Genomic DNA, 19,291 nt, shown 5'->3' on the forward strand with positions numbered 1-19,291 from the left:
TTCACAGGAAGCATCCTCTTTCTAATGCCTTTTCAGATCTATCAGCCCGCATGCAGGAATTAGTTCATGAGGGGTGTAGGACTATTTGTAAATGTGCAGATCAATTTTGCTCAAAAATGAGAAGACAGACAGACACACTGATCCACTTAAAAACCATTATAATTTCCATTTCCAACTTCCATATTACCAAAACAAATGCCTCATGAAGTGGGAACTGGTTGTTTCTTTGCTTGTCTCAAAGCAACATTTAAAGGCAATATGATGCATTCATACCTACAGGTTCCAATCACAGTGTTTATGTCTATTCTATAAGGAGAATTATATAGAATGACATTTCTATTTATAGTTCTGGCATTGGGGAACAGAACCAACACTCCACTTGTAGGCTACTAATGCTGGTAATACTAAATGAAGATAGCTATGTTTCTGTTGTAAACAAATGACTACATAAAGGAAATCTCTTATACTTGTGAATAATACAGGAATTACAGATAGACTGCTTACCAAGGCCACATATATTACTTTATTAAAATTCAAATGTGGTAATACTGGTAGTACTGACTAGGAGACTTGGAAAAATCCTATATTCATAGATTTTTTTAAAGGACAAATTCAGTATTCTTTTGATACTTTATCTGTTGCATTTTCTGCTGCGAATGTACTTTTCTTGCCTTCCATTGATGGAAGAAAAATCTGTAGCATAGAGATGATTCACCATACAGATCAAAGGAATTTATTTTCATATAAAGGGTGAGAATCATAATGTCGTATTTTTTCACACTAGTTTTTATTCAGCTATAATAAATCTCCCACAAAAGAATTGATACTTTAAACTGTATGTCATGAACTCTATATCCTTTGTATATGTTACCAGTATTGATTCTCATCATATTAACCTAGGCTATCAGCTAAAGACCTGGGTTATCTTGGAAAATAGGAAAAAGAGAGAGTTTCAAGCCTCTTTTTTAATATCCATAATTTGATTATAGGCTTAGGAGATATATACCTGAACATAACTCCTCACACAGGTCATTGTAAACTACCATCACAGGCATGCTCTCTCAGTTTACTTTCTTCTACTCAACAGAGGCTTCTATCTTCACCATTCCGTTAATTCATAAAGAACTACCCAATATTGGAGTTGGCAGTCACCGAATCCCAAACGAGATAGAAATGAGAGTGGTGTTAAGGTATTTCCTGCCCTTTGGGAGTGCCCCCATTCCAGGCTAAGCTGCCTCTAATGGAAATTCAGGAAAAATCCTGTCTCTTTGGAACATATGAGATTCCCTCCAGTTAGCCACCTTTACCTGCCGAAACATCTCTGGGATATCATATATGTAGGTTGTCCCTAAGGATTGTGCCTGGAATCTCTTTGATTGAAGCAGGTCTTTGGTGACATACGGAGTGTTGATTAACATTCCATGCAGTGGTCCCTGTTTGTCTCCATATGCCTGAAACATGATCTGCAGGAGGAAGAGAATGGCACGGGAGTTAAGAGACAGAATAAAATCAGCTGCCTGGATGGGCTTTCTTCATAATGTTATTTCTTGAAACACATTTTTGGTGGGTTGAATAGCTAAGACATGCCTTTACACATTGGGTAGTGTTCTCACCTTTCTACAGATGATCCAACTCCAAAAAATGGTATGTGACCAATGACACACCATGCGCTGCTCTCACTTTTGGATTAGTTGAAATCAACAAGAAAGCACAGTGTAAATTTCACACCTCAGAGACAGACTGACAATGCTTGCCTTCTAAAGTAACTTGAATTCCACATACTCAGAAATGAAGTATGTCAACCAACAAGTCTGAGCAGTCCTCACAGTTAAGTTGAGGAACAGCTATGCACTGAAGAGAATTCTGCTCTTTCCCCAACAGTAGAAGGCCAGGTCAAGGCTCTACCCTATTATCTGTGCTCTAGTCTACTTGATTAGAAGGTGCTTCATAAGTGTTATTAGCCACACAAAGGCTTTAAAGATTTCTGCCAGAAATGGATTTCATCCATCCATCTAGCTAGTCAGTTCTCATTAGCTCATAAGACATAGCCTATAGTAAAATAAATGTGTTATTATATATATTTATATAATATAGATATACATATTTATCTCCCTCAGTATACTATGTCTAAAACTAGTGAATAGCTCCAGCAATACCTATATTGTCACATAATGAAATCACCACACCAGTTTTTAATGATTTTAACCCAAACATTTTTGAGAAGAGTACTTCATACTCCATATACTTAGTTTTATTTGCTTATGAATATTTATAAGGGATGCCATTACTTCAGTTTAGTTAATATTTATTGAGTGCCCAGAGGTTGTATGACACTAAACTAGGCACTTTATGCATGAATACATAAAATATAGATTCCCAACACAGTGAATACAAATGTGGGAAATAAGGGTATGTGTATACACCCACATATCTATTCTGGTCTAAAATAAATAAGCTTAAGTCTACCATTAAGGAATAGATTTGTGAACCCGATATATAGGCTTAACAACAGAATTAAGTACTTTCCCAAACTCTGGACACCATTTAGCTAAGTGAATCCTTAGCCTCCTAACCTCAGAGGAACAAATATGTTCTACTGATTTGTCAGTCAGGTCCTACAGTGGGCAAAAACTGTCTTGTGAGGCTTACAACCCCAAGGAAGGGAGTTTCCAGTCCTATTCCACATGACTAATGGTCAAAGTCACTGGGTAGGAGGTAGAATTAGCAGTATCTTAGGCAGAAATGGTAATGTTTTAAGAAATTCAAAGTGTTAAGTGAGGTCAGGGTGTTAGAATGAGAAAACTGGACTCAGAGGAGATAAACTGAATCAAAATAAGAAAAAGGAGTAAAAGCAGCAGGTTCTTGGGACTACATTCCTGTCTATTAGGAAAGACCAGAGCTGTGGGTACAGAGTTTGAGACTCACTTTTGCCAAGGTGGAATGAAGGCAGGCTGGTCATTAGTTAAGCAACATAATTATGTGGACTGAGAAAGGGGACTGGAGAAAGTCCTCTAGGTAGACTCACTGCTGGTGGGAATTTAAAATGGTATGACTACTTTCGCACAGTTTAGCAGTTTCTTATAAAATTAAACATACACTGGGCGCCTGGGTGGCTCAGTCGTTAAGCGTCTGCCTTCGGCTCAGGTCATAATCCCAGGGTCCTGGGATCGAGCCCCGCATCGGGCTCCCTGTTCTACGGGAAGCCTGCTTCTCCCTCTCCCACTCCCCCTGCTTGTGTTCCCTCTCTCGCTGTGTCTCTCTCTGTCAAATAAATAAATAAAATCTTTTAAAAAAACAAAAAACAAAAAACATACACTTACTGTGACCCAGTAATTACACTCTTATATGTTTACCCAAGAGAAATGAAAACATATCTACATAAAGACTTATAAATGAATGTTCATATGGCAGCTTTATTCATAATAGCCCAAACTGGAAAATAAAACTTCAAATGTCCATCAAAAGGTGAACGAATATAAAAATTTTGGTACATCCAGGGGTGCCTGGGTGGCTCACTCCGTTAAGTGTCCAACTCTTGATTCTGGCTCAGGTCATGATCTCAGGGTCATGGGATCGAGCCCCGCATCAGGCTCCACGCACAGCGGGGAGTCTGCTTGAGATTCTCTCTCTCCCTTTGCCCCTCCCCCTGCTCACGTGCACACTCTCTAAAATAATAAATAAATCTTTAAAAAAATTTTTTTGGTATATCCATAAAACAGAATACCACTCAGCAATGAAGAGGAACATACCCATTGTCTATACAACATAGAATAATCTCAAAAATATTATTATACTGAGCAAAAGAAGCCAGATACAACATTGTACATAGTGTCTAATTTCATATATATGAAATTCTAGGACAGGCAAAACTAATCTGTAATAATAGAAAGCAGATGAGTGGTTGCCTAAGGCTGGGGCTGGTGACTCTACCTTTGACAGCAAAAGAAAATAAGAGACCTTTTAGGAGTGTCAAGATGTTCTCTATCATGACTGTGATGATGGTTATACAGGTGTATACAATTTCAGAATGAACTCAAGTATATACATAAAATAACTGCATTTTATATGTACATTGTATCTCAATAAAGGTCATTTAAAATGTATACTTTCTCCCTTACACTACACATTGGAAATCAATTGACATATGCAATGGATTACCCAAATCTCTTCTCCCCACTATGACTGGCTGACATCAGTGTTCATTACAGCTAATAACACAAGGACTTTACCAGGAAAATGAAACGAAATGAAGCTCAAGCCAGTCAACCTTGCTTCTTCTTCTTTTTTTTTTTTAAGATTTTATTTATTTATTTGACAGAGAGAGACACAGTGAGAGAGGGAACACAAGCAGAGGGAGCGGGAGAGGGAGAAGCAGGCTCCCCACTGAGCCGGGAGCCCAATGCGGGGCTCGATCCCAGGACCCTGGGATCATGACCTGAGCCGAAGGCAGACGCTTAATGACTGAGCCATCCAGGCGCCCCTCAACCTTGCTTCTTGTTGTCAGAAAGAATAAATGAAGTGCTGAGCAAGAGGTTGATGGTAATGGATACTACTCAATGATCGGCTACCTACAATAATTCCATTTTTGTACTATAATGGACATAGGAGTTAAAAATGGGTAAAGTATATGTTTTACAAGTTCATGAAAACATGTATTATATATATCATACACCTTTCACCACTATTATTTTATTATTATTATTATTTTTTAAGATTTTATTTATTTATTTGACAGAGAGAGACACAGCGAGGAAGGGAACACAAGCAGGGGGAGTGGGAGAGGGAGAAGCAGACTCCCCGTGGAGCAGGGAGCCCGATGTGGGGCTCGATCCCAGGACCCTGGGATCATGACCTGAGCCGAAGGCAGACGCTTAACGACTGAGCCACCCAGGCGCCCCTCTATTATTTTATTATAGCACAAATCATAATCATACTACAGAGAAACTAATTATCTGTCTTCTTCCCCCTGATGTAAATTTCTCAAGAATAGAGATTACTTTTTATCTTTGAATCCATAGTGCCTGACACACTATAGGTGGTCAATCGATGTTACATAGATGAACAAATGAATGAATGATACACAGGGTTCTACATTATTTTAAATTTACATAATGACTCACTAGAACAAAGACAAGGAAAAAATAAATTGGCAATAAGCATCAGGTAGACATTAAGAGCACCAGAGAAGAGCTGAAGGCTGTTCTTTTGCTGGCTCCCTCCTCTAGCCAGGGGCTTTTGGGCTCCTGGGTTTACATTCAGCAGTGGCCGCCGAACTCTCTCCACTGAAGAGCCTGAGGGAGACCTCTTCTTTCAGGACTTCCTAAATATGCAGGACCCAAGGTAATAGGGGTTTTCCCTCAGGCAAAAGGTAGCTCATTCATTCTTTCAGATACTTATTGAGTGCTTATTTTGTGCCAGGCATAGTACTAAATCCTGACTGAAGGCATCTGAGCCTTTCATGCCCCTGTGCCACCACTGGCCAGAATGAGGGAAATCTAAGAGCTTTCTAATAAAAAAAAGAAAAAAAAAGTACTTAGGAAGAACAAACATATTTATCAAAAACATTAAAATCTCAAGTGGCCATCTTATTTTTCACAAGAATAGACCTGCCTTGAAGCCACTGTAGAAGTTAATTAAAAATATCCCTGACCATGGAAAGCTTTGACTGAAAATGTCTTTAAGGTTGTCCTGAAAAACATCAAATGCAGCAAAAATTATTGTATACCCTTTCTCTTGCTCACCCCTTGTGCTCTTGTGCTCACTCTCTCTCTCTGTTTTAACTGTTCACTTCTCACTGGATAGATTTCTCTGGCCATCTAACTAGGAATCAAAGCACAAAATGAAAGGTCACTCTGACAACTATCCAAACTCAGATTTTTAAAATTCATCTTCAAAATACTGGCAAAAATGTCTTCTCTTGCCTCTATTCCTGGATTTAAAAGGACATAGATAAAAACAAGAGACATATAATCTCTTCCTGGTACCCAATGCATAGAACAAACTGAGATCTTTGTGTACACATACTGGAGCAAGGTCATTCCTTAACCAGAAGAAATGCACTTCCCAAGTTCAGGACAAAAACCTAAAATAACAACCCAGTTCTTAAGAATATGTGAGCCATGGCAAACCAACCTAAATCCAGTATCATAACAAATGGCACAAATACTTAGAAATGAAGGTGGTAACATAGATTAAAAGGAATTCTCTGTTATGACAGAATCAATCTACTGAAAGAGTCATCTTCCATATTCACATTCTTGATTTTTCTACCTGAAAAGGGGGTTAAAGTTCGCTACTTTGCTCTTTTATAGAAATATAATACTCTGAGCTCTCTGAAGGAAAAATAACGTGTGTAAATGTGAATAACATCATGGGTAAATATGATAAAGTCACTGCTTGACATTGTTCAAGCTATTATATTACACTGAAATTTTCCTTCTTTAAAATCAAAGTTGGTGACATACTTCAACAATTCTCTTTTCTTTACTTGCCAATGAACAGACTATCTAGGCTGAAAACAGGAAGAAGGACAGATCAGACCAGACAAGACAAGGTAGTTCAGGTAGCTCAAGAGCCCTCTAAAAAAGAACCCTAAACTGCAGAATTACCTCTGGAGTCAGGTTCATCTGGCATCTGTTAGGGCTCATCAGTATGTCACAAAAGATTGAGGGTTTCATAACACCATGATTAAGAACACACGCACATCTTATAAGGCAAATGAAGTTTTTCAAATTCATGTGACCATTTAAGCTGACAAAGGATAACTCCACTACGTGAAGCAATGGGACTTGTGAGTTTGGGTCTTCCCTAACAAGGACAAGTAGCTCATCTTTAGGACCCAATCAAAACTCTGAGGAGCCTGCTTGACCGCTGTACCTGTGCTGTCCTGGAGTCAGTCACTTCCTTGTACAAGCTGATGTCCAAGTAATAGCCAGACTCGTTTGTCAGGAAGAGGCGGATGGGAATTGCTTTTCCAGTTGGTGTCAGGCGAATGTTGATTTTCAGTTCTGCCTGGAGGACACGTAATTTCCACAGCCGACTTCCATAGCGCATTACCATGCTCCGCACAGATTCCTCAATCTGTCACAGACACATCACCAAGCACAAAACTTAAACACCTTGTAACTAGAACCTGTTTTCAGGTCTGCCCATCTTTGGGAAAGAAGGAATGGAAAAAGGTGCTGGTTTCTGGAGATGGGCACTACATGTATTCTTTATAAAAAGTAAGATAATTTCTCCCCAACCCTACTCTCGCTTAGAACAAGTCAGGGACAATTTCATGCCAGCCTGGCATTTGAGTAGGGTTCTCTGGCTCACAACACCCTAATCTATGCAACTCCCTACCCCTTTCCCAATGATATTCATATTCTATATCGAATATCTGAAATATCTAAAATTACAAGCCATGGGATTTAAGAGAAAGCCCCAAATAAGAATAAAATCTCTAATTAAATAGCTATTAAGTAGCATTTATATGCATGGTAACTATGTTTCATTGCACTTACAGGACCTTAAATCATCATAGCAATTACCACCATGAGTTTTTTCCTATACAATTTTATTAAACTTTATAATACATGCCTCTTGGTAAACTGCACAAATTAAAGAGAGGCAATTCGTAGGTGGGGCTAGAATGTTCTCTCTAAACAGGGCTCTGAAGCTTGGTCATTGCCAAGTCCAACTGGGATTTAAGTAGATGAGGCGGATGTTCCATAGTTTCTCTAAGGCTTACACCAAGGCAGCTTAGCACTCCTAGTTTTCAGGTTTAGGCAAGTTATTTTAACCAAATGGCCTTAGATGGGATTTTTCCTTACTGACATTCTAAAGTGAAATTTTGTTTTCCCAATATGGCTGTAGGCAGCTAGGACATACTACTCAAAATTAACGTCTTCTTAAATGAAGTATCTAAAATGCTTTCTCAACTTAGAAAATATCAAAAATATCTTCTACCACCCTTCTCTTACAGTTCTTCTGAAGTATGTGCCACCCCTGCAGTCTGTTTTCGCACCACAGAATCTTAGATTAGAATGGATTTCAAGGAGTTGACTTCTCTAGTCCCACACTTGCTTGTTATCCAAGAGGTATCTATCTGTTCTTTTCGCGAGGGAATAAAAGTCAACAATCTCTACATCTGGGAAACTGACAGCTCCTATGACTGGAAATGCATAGCTAGGGTGTATGGATATTTAGAGCGGAGGCAGAGAGGCAGATATTAAACAACTCACTGAGAAATGGTTAAGTCAAACCTAAAAATATATATGTTATATAGTTATATATAATATATATAGTTATATGGTTTCCATTTTCAGTATTCCAGCCTCATCAGTCCCAGAATGCTTAAGAGAACCTTTAGTTAAACTAGATGATGAGACTTGATACTCAGGGAGTGGTCCTTGGTTTTCCTGACAGAGTAAAGCAACCTATCAGTCATTTGGAGTCTTGAAGGAAAAAAAAAGCAGAAAGTGACTTTTCAGGTCTTAGAAATTAAGTTCAAAAAAGCAAAAGTCCATGCCTACAACTGATCTTGAGAAGGGGGAATACTGGTTCTCCTAACGAAATTCCACAATACCATGGTAGAAAAAGGTTAGAGGGAATACAGAGAGCAGCCGGTCTTTATTACACTTGGGATAAAAGGTCAAGTGCAGAATCACCCTGTTTTCCTTCCTTCAATTATATGGAATGAATTTTAGAAGAGAACCTCAGGATAGAAAACATACATAATACATGTGAAAATTCCTCATCAAACAAATTCTCTCCCTGTGGAAAAATACCGAAGAGAAACAGGTTAGACACTCTGTGAAGGCGTATTGTCTCCCTAAGGCCACCAGGTAAGTAACAGTTAGGGCAAAGCAGCAGCAATTTTGCCAAAAGGCCCAATAACAGCAAAGTTATTCCAGATGAGAAATCCTACAGAATCATATAAAAACAGGACCACTATGATGACAAATATCATGGAATAACAGAAAGAAATTTATGTTTTTGTACTGCTTATAAATGACCAGCAAGATAACATCATACCACCTTCTATTTTGATGTCTGCTCTCAGTGGCTATATTGAATTTCTGACACCCTCCTGGAAACCCTGTCTCACAAGCATTCCGTAAACTTTAAAGATCAAGGGCTCAACTAGCTGGCCAAGAGTACCTGTTCCCAGGTCCAAGTGAGAATAAATATGGATGAATCTCTCTGCTTGTGTTTGTTAGTGCTGGAAGAGAAGCTAAGGAGAAATGTACCTTTGATGGGTCCATGATGACCGTGGGCACAAAGTTGAGGAAGATGTGGTTGCAGTCAGTGCGAACATTTGTATTGTTAAAAGCGACTTCCAACTCATCCATGGCTTCTAGTAGCAGTCTCTCCCCTTCATTTTGTAGATATTCAAAAGAAGCTTCCTATGCAAGAAGAAAATCACCACCAACATTAGTGTGTTTTAGAAGAGTCAATAAAGAACTGGAAAATTATAATAACTTGAGTAGTAGTATGTTATGAATCATAAAGCACCTGCTGATGTTACCTTTCTCCCTAGAGTCGGCTCAATGACTATAGGTGGCAGGGGCAGGCAAGGGTCAGATAAAGAGTTCCTGCAGCCCTTCCTCCTGCCTCCTAGCAAGCCATTTCCTTCCAACAGGTGGACATGCTGGGCATCCCCAAAGCTATACCTCCAATAGGATTACTTTTCAGGTATGGCAAACAGAGCAGTTTAGAAAGTAAATCTGTTTGGAAAGTAAAAGCTGAAAACGGTATAGCTATGGGATGCAGTAATTAACACGCGAGGAAGTGCCTTGCTGTACACAGAAACTACCCTATGTCTAGATGGGCTTACAACGGGGCCATCTCTAACTTTTCTCTTCATCTTCTATCATCACCTAACTCTCCCTGTGATCTTTCCATTAAGACGCTTTTGCTTCTCTCAAGTGAGTGCTTTCATGCTTCTTCCCCACTACCAAGAAAAAAAAATTTTTTTAAAGCCCTTTATAATATGGAATATTTATTTCTGTGAGAGAAAGCACTCTCAGACTTCTGCCGGATACGGGAGAGTGGGAAGAATGAGAATAAGAGTCTTGATTCAAAAAATGGAAACCTGATTTTCAACAACACCTGCTTCTCTGCCCCTTCCCTCAGGGATGACTTCCCACCAAAGTACAGTACCCACCTTGGTGACTAGATCAGAATGTCTGATGATTGCACGAACGAAGAACCTGTAGTCTGTCACTTCCGTGCCCACTTCCACCTTGGCTGCCCCAAGATACAGGTGCATCTTATGATTAGCACATGGAATGGCAGTAAGGTCAAAATTTCTCATCCGGTTCAGCTCTAACTGGAAAGCTAGGGCAGGTTCCAGGTGACGATAGATACGATCCTCCTCAAACTGAGCACAAAAGTGGAGAACAAAAGAGCCCACAAGAGGCAGTTACAAAATTACATTATGAAGAACATGTACGTAAAAAGAGATGCTTGAAAACAGAAACATAAGTGATGATGTGCAAATAAGCGACAAAAAATGAGCTACATACAAGGGTAATGCTATAGCTTACATAAGATTAGGGACTGAAGTGCCTATTTACTTCCCAAACTTTCATCATTTATGCTTTTACAAGTGGTGATGCTCACCATTAAAAACAAGCAAACAAAAACACCAATTCCCTCAGAACTCTCACTGCATTACTGTCTATACAATTCATTTTTGATAATTAACCACAGACTGCTTCATATTAGTATCTACTTCACATACCAGTGTTTTGGGTTTACCCAACTAAAATGTTTACAGGCAGGGCCTGGTTTTATATTCTTATTTCTGGCACAGTATAAATGACACAGGAAATACTCAACAAATAAACATCATATAATTTTTAAAAGTAAAAATATTTGGCTTTGGAATATTCTCCATCCCTATAGATATATAACTATTTATGTATCTTTTTTAAAAGTTATGTTTACATTTACTGCATGTTTTGTTGCAATAAAATTGTTCTTCCAGAGCACATGTCAACTGAGTAAATGGAGAGGGAGAGTCAAAGCCGTAACAGGAAGAAACCAACATGGTCTGAAATTCTGTATTTCAAAATTGAAAAAAAAGTGCACATAAACAAGACTTGGGTATAAATGAACTGTCTGTGGGTGACAAGAATACTACTACTAAGTATAGTAGTCCTTTAATATCATATCATTAGGATCATCCTAAAGAGTAGGGAGAACTGTGAAAGTTATCGCTTTCTCCGGATACATTTGATTGTTTCCTAAACCAAATTCCTTCAGAAAGGAGTCTTCTTTAGTTCCAAGACACATGTAAGGCAAAGGGAAGCACAAGTTCAGTTAGAGAAAGGAGAATGGCAAGAAGAGCACATGGCAAAAATAAGCCATTCTTGGGTTTTTAAGAACAAAATGAAGATAAAAAAAAAAAAAAAGTGGGAAGGAATCAGTCCTTACCTTATCCCTTGCTCGGAAGGTGAAAAATTTAGGAAATTCTCTCTGTGTTAAAGAAGAGGAAAACGTGTCAGTCTTTCACAGATATGGCTCTTTGGGGATAAACACATTGTAAGTATAGAAACAGTGAAGCATCTAGAAGGCAGTTCCTAGAAAACATGCTCCTTACCTAAGCTTAGCCTGGGGAATATGAATGATCCTCTGGGTAGCTACCACTTTGACCCCACTTCCAAATATGAAATCACCACACTATTATCCTAACTTTAATAGCTACCCTCTCCTAGGAAAAAAAATTTTTTTCATCTCCCAAGTGAAAAAAAAAAATCTTCCCAGGTGTTGCTTTTGGCACAACCTGGCAAATAAAACTAATATACCCTTACGCTGCAGCATTGCAAAAGTAGTCACTGGACTGATTTCCCAAGTTTCTCCTTAAGAAACTTAAAATGTAAACCAGCCAGATAGCACAGGATCCCCAATCCATGTTTTTGTCCACATTCCCTCTCAAGTCAATAATTCCAAGGGTTTAAACAATAATATTTCAAGACAAAGAAAAGTATAAGATGTTACTTTGGTCACTACCACTCTATGTATAGGAGAGAATGGGGCGGAACTAGGGAACTTGTAGTCATTAGGTCTTACTGCTCTTTTGCAGGGCATTACACAACAAAGCAACCAATTTCCTAGAACCTTATTAATTAACAAAGATAAATTCAATTAGCAGAGTCCATTAGTTTCTGAAATTTAACTTATTAACACCAAATACCCCTGTTTCTCGGATGGGAGGCTCTACTAGCAGTGTTGGAATCAAGTCATTACTATCGGCCTCTATAGGAGGTTTCATCAGGTACCTTCTTCATTATGAGTGCAATATAATCAAACACTTATTGGTACAAGGCAGAGAGACCAGGACTAGCTAGCTGCCTAAATATCCCTCAATGAGCTTTAGGAAGCATGAAGGAAACATGAACCGAAAGCCTTCTAGGTGGCAGGCGCTCTTATGTGCTGTTCCATTGAACAAGCGCTCTCAACAACCTCTCAGGTATAGATGATGACCCATTTTACAGCTGAGGAAGCCGGGGCCAAGTGATATGCCCAGGATCATAGAACCAGAACGTGAACTTGAGTCTCTGTTGCCAGAGCCCACACCCTTTCATTTCTACCACTCTCTCTCAAGGGTAGGGCCCTACCTTTCTACTCTTGTCATAATCCAAATTCCTTATTTAGACAACTTCTTGATGAGATAAAAAAAAACAGAAATTAAGGCTTTAAAGGAAAAAAACAAATAAAGCAAAACTCCTGCTGAAAACTTGTGGTTCTTGAATTTACTGAGAGCTTGAATACTTTCCACAGGTATTTACACCTCATACCTAACTAAAGCTTACACAGTTAATAAATCATTTTCTATTTCCTTGGCATTTTGACTGTAAAACTGCATTTAACAGGCTTTTAGGAGCTTGTTTAGCAAGCCCAGGAAATCCCCTGTTCAGGCTCGGGTCTTTAAAAGCCCTTTGAAAGTGGGTTTTACACAGCACTGATCTTTTACTGATGATGTTTTGTTCTAAATAATTCCCCTGAATGATAGTGAAGAACATGGGGATGACTTCAAGGTTAAGCAGGAAGATGTTCAGCTGAGTTGTCAGTAGATTTCATGCTCATGGCTTTATATAGCCTAGTTTTGGTTTTATTCTTGAGAGGTATGGCTTTCAGAGCATTAGCTAAAAAAGCAACACAGGTCAAAAAAAGGAAAGGTAATAAAATCCTCCCATAAAATTTTCTGAAAGAAGAGGCAAGGAAAATCATAATAAAGTCTCTTAAGCATACACCCTATTCTGCCAGAACTATTAATTAATTAAAATATTTATTTAGTGTACCATTTATTCAAGTGTGTATATATGCAGGATCAAAATCATTTTTCTTCAAAAACATCACAATAGTAACCAAAAAACACTGTCTTTACTACTCAGCCAATTAAGAAAATTTGTAGTAACTGAAAGGCATGGGAAGCAAACAGTCTGAATGGAACAAATTTACAACAAATAATGAAAGAGGCTGACTAATTCTTGACAGAGATGGGCAAAGACTACCAAAATAAAAAAACCACTTTCGTTAAGAAAAAGTGTTATGAGATGATACAGGCAAACTTTTTTCTTTTTAAACTTTTGAGCAAATTTTTTAGTTCCACAGTGAGGTCCTCAATTTAAGTGTGAAGCATTCAGAACAGGAGATGGCCAGAAGTTCTGTGCGATGAGAAACCAGGATTACTGAGCGATCCTTGGAAAGCTATACAAGTTCTGAAGACTTTTATAGCAAGTCACCTCTTTCGGTGCTCAAAAAATCACAGAAACACAGAGAAGAAATGCAGAAGTCTGGACCTATAGTTGTAGTAAATTCCTTCACCCTACCTCATCCTGAAACTTCCAATTTTTGCACTAACAGCATTCATGCTTATTCCATCACTAATGTAATTGCTTTCCAGGCATTCTACTAGTGTTATGGGCAAATATCATAATTGAATGTACACAAAGAAAAACCCTCTTAGTGTTCTGGTACCAAAAACCAAAAGAATGCAACATTTCTCAGGAAGAAATTATACCCCTGCTGTGTTCAAATCAGCCAACCATCATCAAGACAATCAAAATAATTTGCCTAAATTAGCCAATCAAGACACCCTGCAAATCAGAGAATGTGAAAACCTGCAACAGAAAACATCATAGCTGATTATGATACTAATAATCGTGTTAAAAACCTAATGAGATGAAGAAATTGGAAACTTGCTGGTGCAATTCTCTTTTACCTCAACATGCTGAGAACTAATTATATAGACTGTAATTAAAACAAAACCCCAAACCAAACCTTCTGAAAAACTAATAGTTGATCCACTAGCAAACAAAACTACCAATTTTTTCCCAGCTTTATTGAGATATAATTGACATACCAATTTTTTTAAAAGAAATGAACTACTAACCATGATAACTATTTTTGATAGTGGGTTCTTCCTTCACGCCCAAATAATCCAAACCATTTTAAAGTGGGAATCACTCCTACAAAACTGGTAAAACTACAACTATCTCCTAGGTGACTAATAGCAGAATTTTTTATTTTTTTTTTATTTATTTTTTTATTTTTATTTTTTTAAAGATTTTATTTATTTATTTTAGACAGAGAGAATGAGAGAGAGAGAGAGAGAGAGAGCACATGAGAGGGGTGAGGGTCACAGGGAGAAGCAGGCTCCCTGCCGAGCAGGGAGCCCGATGCGGGACTCGATCCAGGGACTCCAGGATTATGACCTGAGCCGAAGGCAGTCGCTTAACCAACTGAGCCACCCAGGCGCCCTAGCAGAATTTTTTAAATCTCATAAATTCTTTCAAACAAGAAGCAAAAGGAAACTTAGATGCAAAACTGATTTTTAGAATCTTATCACCATGTTTGGACCTAATGCTTTTGTTTAGGTTGCAAAGGATCAGAAGAAATGCTGAAAATTTGCATTTTAGTACCCTTAACAAAACTGCACTGAAAAAAAAAAATATGGAAAGCTTCAAAAACCATAATACATCCCAATCAAACAGCACCTTCTGCTGCACTTTCTGGAATTGTAGATCTGAAATGTGAGTGAAACTAAGAGACTTAAATACTACATAAAACTGGACAGCTTATTCAGCTACAGAAACTCAAAGACCCTGTTCTTTTGCTTTCAAAGCTTCATTTTTTTTTTTTTTTTTTTAATATGGAGGAGATATTTACAAGGATGGGTTGGCCTCAAACTTTGTGTAAATATCCATGTTAAGCAGTTATTTGGGTCCTGTTTTGGGCACCTGATTTAATTAGACGGCCATGGAAACAGCCTGGAGACTCAGCCTCCTTACTGCTGGTGGATAGGGCCAGCCTGGAAGGACAGGCTCCGGGTTCTAAGAGAGTCTCCAAGAGACTAAAGGCAGCAGCGGACATTCCAGTGCTCAGCTCTCAGGGAACTGTGGCGATTAGACAAGGAAGTTTTCACTGGCATCTGAAGAAGGACCTAACAATATACATGCTCTCTAGGAATCTCTCCTCTGTCTCACTCATGGGCTGGTTCTGGTTCTGAAGCAGCCAGAGGGCAATGCAACAGCTTAGCGGCCTCATTCCACACCAGCCAGTGTTGTACTTGGTAACCTTCCTCCTCTCCTTGCCCCCTCATGTGCACGTTCTCTCTTCTATTCAATAATATAGGGATTTCACAGTGTAGAACAGGGGAGGCTGCATACATCACAGTGGATTACCAAGAAGCCAGAGAGATCAAGGGATTCATCTCTAACACTCCCAGAAAGCTTCCTCTTTTTCACACTACACTAACTATGGGGCAAGCACACATCAAATGACATGACAAAGGCTAAGCATCCTTCATGAATGGCAAGCTACTACCAGCAGAGGAACTCATAGCAGTACCATGACAGTGAGCCCTGGATTTGTACGACTCCTGCCAAGGCTTGCTGGCTATTGTGGATCCTGGACGGAGCTCAGTAATAGTTGGCCTTGCCCCCTGCATAACCACTAATCATTTCTAAGGAGCCTAACATAAAAGCACCCCAACTCCTCTGCCATTCAATTCTTCAGAGAAAATCCAGTCCACACCTAAACCTTAATGTTCTCTACGTCCTAAAGCAAACTTTCCTACACTCGTGACAAGACACTTGATAATTTAACAGATTTCCCACTTGATGCCACTATAAATAGGAACCGGACAATGATTGCTGGGAACACCAGCTGCTGGGCTCATTTCCTAGAAGATTTTGCCTATATAAGTCCCTATTTAACCTACTGGATAGCAGAGAGAAAAAAAAAAACAACAAGTTTTAAAGCTGTAGATACACTCTATGACATGACATAGATTCAGAGGTAAGAAAGTACAAAAGAAAAATAATGCCCGTGAGAATTAATCACTTTGGCTTTTTAGAAGTTTTAGTGGAGGGTTTTAATTTATCACGGACTGCTTATTATAGGAAACCAGTTCTGTGCTATAGACATGAAGACTCCATCTGAACTATTAGGGAAAAGAAAATAACTTTACAAGTTCACTATTATTTCCCAGAATATTATATTACTCCAAAGTCAGTGAGAAATGAAATATCACATTAAGACTTAAGAACCTAGCCCAGGGGCGCCTGGGTGGCTCAGTCAGTTAAGCGTCTGCCTTTGGCTCAGGTCATGATCCTAGAGTCCTGAGATTGAGCCCCATACAGGGCTCCCTGCTCAGCAGGGACCGTGCTTCTCCCTCTCCCTCTCACTGCAGCTCCCCCTGCTTGTGCTCTCTCTCTGTCAAATAAATAAATAAAATCTTAAAAAAAAAAAAAAAAAAATAGAACCCAGCCCAATACTCTTCCCAAACCCAGGTCTCAGTCTGGCATGTCTACCTTAGTTCTGATCAGCATTTACCAGCCATACTATTTATTCATGGGCTCCCATATTCTATCCCAAGAATCAATTTTATACTCTAAGCTCCTGATTTTTCTTCCTAAAGCCCCAGGGTTCTCTTTAAGCTCCTCATACTTCTCCACTGCCTCTAGTTTCCTATCTAAAGTTATTGATTGATATATATCTGCACTCCGCTTGATTTCCTGACATCAATAACACAGGGGAGTTGTGCAGTCCACAACATTTCCTAAAGCATTTCAGAAAATCTTAGCTCTTTAGCTTGTAGGATAGTGTGTCTTGTTTCTCTATAGACTAGACCAACAAGGTGAACTGTGAGAAGGAAAACAAAATGTCAAGTACTACAGACCTAATAAACAAAGAGCGATAAAAGCAATCACACATAGGTTCTTGAATTTAGAAAGTCCTTTCCAGAATCCCAAAAGCTATCTTCATTATTGCAAATGAGCAGTGCTTGAAAACTGACTTAATTATCTTAATTGTTAGAGCAAAACAAAACAAAATTCTTATCAGGAAAATTAAGACTTCCAACCTAATATCTTCTGGAATTTTACTCAGTTGCATTAGGTCAATTTTTAAAGAAATATGTTGACTATAATCAGTCATTTTAGAAAATGACATCCTGATTGTAAACTGGATTTTTGACCTTATGGCTATCATACTAGGTATGATCATGGATATACCATAGTTTAGATGCCAGGCTATTAACTTAGTTCTCTTTTCAACAAAATTGTTAATTTCATAAATATTAATAGTTAACTCAGTTAAATAGGAGAACAAGCAATTTAATGCTTAAAAATTTTATTTATTTCCTGTTCCTAGAATTAACACAAGAAAAACACCAACTTGGATTCTGTTAAAATATTTTAAATAATAAATGACTGTTTTTCAGAATTGAGAATTCTCAAGAATAGAACTTGAATCCAACTTTGGTAGAAGCCAAGACCCCAAAATACAATCAGCAGTTGTTTTTTTGTTTTGTTTTGTCTTACAGATTTATTTATTTATTTTAGGGAGAGAGAGGGAGAGCATGCGAGTGCAGAGGGGAGGTGCGGGGGGAGACAGAGACCCAGGCAGACTCCGTGCTGAGCTCAGAGCCTGACAAGGGGCTCGACTTCAGGATCCTGAGATCACCACCTGAGCCAAAACCAACAGTCGGATGCCTAACCGACTGCACCACCCAGGCACCCCTCAGCCGGCAGTTCTTGGTTACTGAGTCCCTTATTCACTATGTACACAGAAGAAATTACTAGTTAGTTCCTGCTTCTTCCTTAGTCATCTGGATAAACACGTATGTTCATCCTTAACTACTTCTCAGAGTGACACTGAGAATTCATTATAGGCTTAAAAAAAAATACCACCAGCTTGCACACTCTTACAGAAGTGGAAGATTCATTTTAACACATTCTAAAAGAAGAACCAAACATCAGTTCAGCCCTTTTAAATAACTCACACATATTCTATATATTTAAATAATCAGTGGCAAACAGATAAAACAGTAAATAATCTTTCATTGTGGTTCCTTTTACTTACATGAAATCTCTGATCCACCTCACAGTTGACCTGTTTTCTGAAATCCTTTCAAATGAACGACAGAAAAGAAGGAAAAACAGAAGCTGGCAATCAGTAATAGAATCAAAAATGAATTAAGTAAAAGGCAATGAGTTAAATTAATGTTTTTTTCTTGATTAAATTTATAGAATTATTTATTTGCATAGGTTCTACAAGTAAGTACATGATTATAATCCCATATTTTATTTTTAAAAGTTCTAGCAGCAGCGTAAGACACGTTGGCGAGGCATCATTCACATGCCAGTACCTTTTGTGCAACCAGGAAAGTGAGGCGCCGTATCCCATGCTCAACCAGGGTAGCTTTCTACAAACAAACATGTAAAACAGAAAACAGATGAGATCTCTTTTCATCTTCAATTTTACCCCATTTGGTCTTCATAAAGCTCTGATCGGGCAAGCACCCTTTTTGGATCTCTACATCTTGCCTCAGTACCTTCAACTTGCAAATAAATCTCAACCTGGCTCCAGTGGACTAGGTTTCATATATTGATCTGGACAAAACTGAAGGAGAACTTTGTAGGGAAGGATCATACGAAGTCACCTAAATTCTCTAAGGACTGATTTACATCAAGGTGAAACTTAACACAATTTCTGCTCATAAAATCACACCTGGTGGGCCTGTATTCAACTGTGAAAATTAATACTGATACAGAAGCTAAATGTAATCAGGTAAAGGGAAAAGAAGAAATTTCCATAAAACAGAAAATTCAGGTGCTACACTGTTATTTACAGATATTACCTATCATCAGATACTGCATTCCTAGAATTCAACTAAGTCCTGACCTTTTCAGTTCTTCTAAAACATTTTCCCCGCTTTACATGAAGGTATTTTTTAAAAAGATTCTCTTTAAAAACTGGTAAAGCAATGTTTAACAGGCTTTTAAACTTAGTG

General features: G+C 38.5%; 1 protein-coding gene across 9 annotated transcripts in view; it reads right to left on the bottom strand.

Moving 5' to 3' along the window:
* Window positions 1–19,291, bottom strand: part of ACACA (acetyl-CoA carboxylase alpha) — a 279,886-nt gene that overhangs the window by 94,017 nt on the left and 166,578 nt on the right. For 8 of the 9 annotated variants that reach the window (XM_032428663.1, XM_032428660.1, XM_032428658.1 and 5 more), the window contains 7 exons: window positions 18,647–18,703; window positions 18,361–18,405; window positions 11,425–11,466; window positions 10,151–10,366; window positions 9,234–9,389; window positions 6,877–7,080; window positions 1,308–1,463 (listed from right to left, as the gene is read on the bottom strand). In XM_032428663.1, the coding sequence (XP_032284554.1) occupies window positions 1,308–1,463; window positions 6,877–7,080; window positions 9,234–9,389; window positions 10,151–10,366; window positions 11,425–11,466; window positions 18,361–18,405; window positions 18,647–18,703 (876 nt within the window). The remainder of the gene's footprint in view (window positions 1–1,307; window positions 1,464–6,876; window positions 7,081–9,233; window positions 9,390–10,150; window positions 10,367–11,424; window positions 11,467–18,360; window positions 18,406–18,646; window positions 18,704–19,291) is intronic. The other variant, XM_032428659.1, reaches the window with a different exon arrangement.

This window comes from Phoca vitulina, unplaced genomic scaffold (genome assembly GCF_004348235.1).
Source record: "Phoca vitulina isolate PV1807 unplaced genomic scaffold, GSC_HSeal_1.0 scaffold40, whole genome shotgun sequence".
Lineage (NCBI taxonomy): Eukaryota > Metazoa > Chordata > Mammalia > Carnivora > Phocidae > Phoca > Phoca vitulina.